Genomic DNA, 3,946 nt, shown 5'->3' with positions numbered 1-3,946 from the left:
CCCCCCCCCCTGCTGCCACCACCTTTTCCTATAGTTGATCCTCTGCCGCCACCCTTCCCTTTCCCTTTCTACCTTTGAGTGGGCTTGTAAAATTTTCCAAATTGGACTCTTTCTAGTGTTGGTGAAGGTAAAAGTGATGGAGGATCGACAAAGTGAAGGGGCGGTGCTGATAGGGGGAGGTGGAAGAAGGTTAGAGAGAGGGAGAAATAACTTTTTTTTAAAGAAATCTACACAGCTCAAAATATTACTTTAAAAGTAATTGTTTCTTTACGTCACTATTAAATTAATTAGAAAGGCCTTTAAGATAACTAAAGGAAAGTTAACGTGAAAGGCTAAAAAGTGAGCATTAGTGGAAACTTGGTGGAAAAAGTGTAACGTAACATTTTTATGAAACCGAGGGACCAAATTAAAACTTAAATCTGAACTCAAGGGTAAAAGTGTATCATTTTGAAACCTAGGGATTAAATAGAAACTAAACCCAAAGCTCAGGGATGAAGTTGTATCGTTTTGTAACCTAGAGACCAATGGAAGCTAAGCTCAAAACTCAAGGATTTGTTTTTATATTGTTTGTCATTTTCCCCATGTTTTTAATATCTTTACTTTTAAAGAAGAAAATGAACCCATTATGTTCATGGGGAACTTTTAATGTCTTTTTTTCAAGCTTTGTTCTCAATTCTAATTGTTGTTACGTGAAAAGATTTTGAACGATGGTTACCATGAAAGATTAAGGTTGATGAAGAATTTGATGCCTAAGATAATGTCCTTTATCATGCCTTTTCTTGGTGTAAATTGAATTCGCTCTTCTCCTACTATTCTATTTCCTATCATTTGTCCAATTGGAGATGTTTATTGTAACCCCTTTGGATTGGGGATCTCTCATTCCTCTTCTTTCATTATTTCGTACATCAATGAAATTGTTTCTTATATATAAAAAAAAAAATAGGTAAGGTCTGTCTTATGGGTTTTCTAATTTTAATATTGCTGTTTATTTTCATCCCCTGCTTCTGCTAGTTAACTTACGGTCTTATATTGGATGCTGTCATAGGTGGTGCTCCTTGTTCTCGAGGTTCATGCTTGCATAGCGAAAGATCAGCAACATTTTCGCCAACTTGTTGTCTTCCTAGTTCATAATTTTAGGATCAATAATTCTCTTCTGGAGAAGTGGGTTTCTTTTCCCTCCCCTCTGCTTATTTGTTGCTGCACACGGAAATTCATATGCTTATATTTAATTTTATGATTTACGAAGTATATGTTTACCATTTTCTTAGGCGTGGTGCATTGATAATACGCCGACTATGTGTACTTTTAAATGCTGAACGGGTCTACCGTGAACTTTCTACAATATTGGAAGGAGAATCAGATTTGGATTTTGCTTCTGTTATGGTTCAGGTTGCTATTTCATCTATGTAATTTATTTTTCTTTGTTATTTATAAACCTTGCATAGGTAGCTGATCAAATGAATCCTTTACGGTAGTAAGGCCAGAAATTACAATTAATTGATTTTTCGAAGTCTACATGATTTTGTCTTAGTGGCCAAATATAGGTGTGTGTGTGAGAGATAGAGAGAAACGAAGAGATCTATTCAAAAGGTCAAAGACAAACCAAGCAAAACAACCTAGAGGACAAAGGGATAAGGCATTCCTTTTTCCAAAGGAGGGATTACAAAAAGACCTTCTAGTCTAAAATGATGGAGTCTATGGAGGAGTAATTCCAAAATGCCTACGCTGAGCACTCCAAGCTGTGCAAAATCACAAAAGAAAGAAAAAGAAGACTTATTATCTGGGAAAATTTTAGAGTTCCTTTCTTTCCAAAGGAGCCAGGGATAGCTCTGACTGAATTCTTCCCGAGCACTCTTGCTTTATCTATAAAAAATCATCCTGAGAAAACTTCAACCGGCTACCTATCCAGCAACTTAGGTTTCCACCCCTGTCAGCTGAATATGTTCCTAAAAATGTTCCAAACACTAGCTGCAAAGTCACATTGAAGTAACATATGGGATGGGGTTTCCTCATTTCTGAAACAGGTTAAGAAGCTGGGAAACCTCCTCTGAACCTTGTCCAAAGTATTGATGCTGCTAAGAGAAGTAGTCTACAGGAAGAATTTACCCATCCATATTTGATTGCACAGACCCTGTCCAGCACTCTTCTTTGTATAGGAACATAAAGTTTTAGCTGTGTGATTATTTAGGAATTCACCATATTGCTTATTGTTCTTTCAAATGCTAAAAGGTGGAACAAGAATTATATCTAAAACTGCAGGATGGTTTCAAATATGATTTTTATTATGAGCACTCTATCTCAAAACACCGTCTCTAATGTCAGAAACAAAGGTGCTGAATTAGTTGCACTCTTTTTCCTCTTTGGAACCCTTACGATTGAGTTCCAGTTGTGTTTGGACCCTCCCCCTTTGTCTAAATATATATTTTTTTTTTCTCTAATTCATTGTATTTTTGTTTAGTTGCCTATCGTTCCATTACAGCGAGTTTACTCTTTTCGTTCCTCTGTTCAGGCACTCAATTTGATTTTGCTGACTTCCTCTGAGTTATCTGATCTTCGAGATCTTTTAAAGAAATCATTGGTAAATGCAGCTGGGAAGGACCTTTTTGTTTCTTTATATGCATCTTGGTGTCATTCCCCGATGGCTATTATTAGTCTTTGCTTATTAGCACAGGTAAAGTTTGAATGAGTTAACACTTGAGTTCTATAGCAAAATTTCTCAATATCTAAGTGAGAGTAATACCAATTTTTAACGTTTCAATATTTTTATTTCATTCTGCATGGCAGTCATACCAGCATGCTAGTGTGGTGATTCAGTCCTTGGTGGAGGAAGATATTAATGTGAAATTTTTAGTTCAGCTGGATAAACTGATTCGCCTTCTGGAGACTCCAGTCTTTGCTTATCTAAGATTGCAGGTGCGGAATGACTAAATGTAGTTCACTTTCCTATTGAGTTTTTTGAACGATATTCTATATTAGTTGCTTGCAATTTCTTCATTTTCTCTTCTTACAATTTCTCAGATTAGCAGATGAATAAATTTAGTTTTTGTGCCTGCCTATTCCGTTTCTTTCTATTTTATTTTATTTTTATGGGAAAAAAGCTTGCTTTCAGAAAGAGAAATTAAAATCAATTAGAGCCTAATTGGCAAGCAAACCTTTCCAATGGAGCAACTCAGAACAAAAACATTACAGAAATGGGCTTCATTTTCTTTTGTACATGTGCGTCCTGGCTATGTCGCAGCACAATTCTTTCTTTTACAAAATTACCATTATTTTGTTCCAAATTTATATTGTACGTATGAACTGCCTCATTCAGAGTTTTCCTAGATTATTCAAGTTTCTACCCACGGAATATGCACTATTGTATGTCCAGTCACAAGTGCCTAGTTTTAAAATTGGTGAAGAATGAGAGATTGGTTTCATTATGAAACTGTACTACTTAGTTTTGGCTTTTTGAGGGCTACATTGGCTCACGTTTTGTAATTATGTTTATCTTTTACATTTCTATAATTTGTTGTCATCTTAGTTTTTTATTTTGGGTTCTTGCTATTGATCTGCCTGTTTTGTATTTCTTCATTTGTCTCACATTTGATCAGATACTATTACAGTGTAAAAAGAAGCATACACATATTATAGATATTTACTTGAACCATTAACTGCGCATGCATACTTGGACTTTAGATTACAGGTAGACGATAAGTTTTGCTTCTATTTTGTACCATGTGATGGGAATGATTTAAAAAATTATAGTATAATGTCATGAAGGTTGTCTTTTCATTATTTTTTGGGATAAGAAATTGAAATGATCATCCCGTGTGGAAAAGAGGAAGTTAAGATGAGTTCTCCTCCTGACCTAAAGCCAAACATGCTTATGAAAAAGTAGTCTTATTAGATCAAAAAAAAAAAAAAAAAAAAAAAAAAAAAAAAAAAAAAAAAAAAAAAAAAAAAA

General features: G+C 34.8%; 1 protein-coding gene across 1 annotated transcript in view; it reads left to right on the top strand.

Annotated features, from left to right (window-relative positions):
• LOC111447407 (protein VAC14 homolog) overlaps nucleotides 1-3,946 on the top strand; it is a 17,539-nt gene that overhangs the window by 9,661 nt on the left and 3,932 nt on the right. Inside the window, exons 14-17 of the mRNA XM_023086560.1 lie at nucleotides 1,046-1,161; nucleotides 1,269-1,389; nucleotides 2,510-2,671; nucleotides 2,785-2,913. Coding sequence (XP_022942328.1) covers nucleotides 1,046-1,161; nucleotides 1,269-1,389; nucleotides 2,510-2,671; nucleotides 2,785-2,913 — 528 coding nt within the window. The remainder of the gene's footprint in view (nucleotides 1-1,045; nucleotides 1,162-1,268; nucleotides 1,390-2,509; nucleotides 2,672-2,784; nucleotides 2,914-3,946) is intronic.

Source organism: Cucurbita moschata, unplaced genomic scaffold, assembly GCF_002738365.1.
Source record: "Cucurbita moschata cultivar Rifu unplaced genomic scaffold, Cmos_1.0 Cmo_Scf00009, whole genome shotgun sequence".
Lineage (NCBI taxonomy): Eukaryota > Viridiplantae > Streptophyta > Magnoliopsida > Cucurbitales > Cucurbitaceae > Cucurbita > Cucurbita moschata.
Note: the sequence above shows the minus strand (reverse complement) of the source record. Positions and strands in the feature narration are given on the sequence as shown.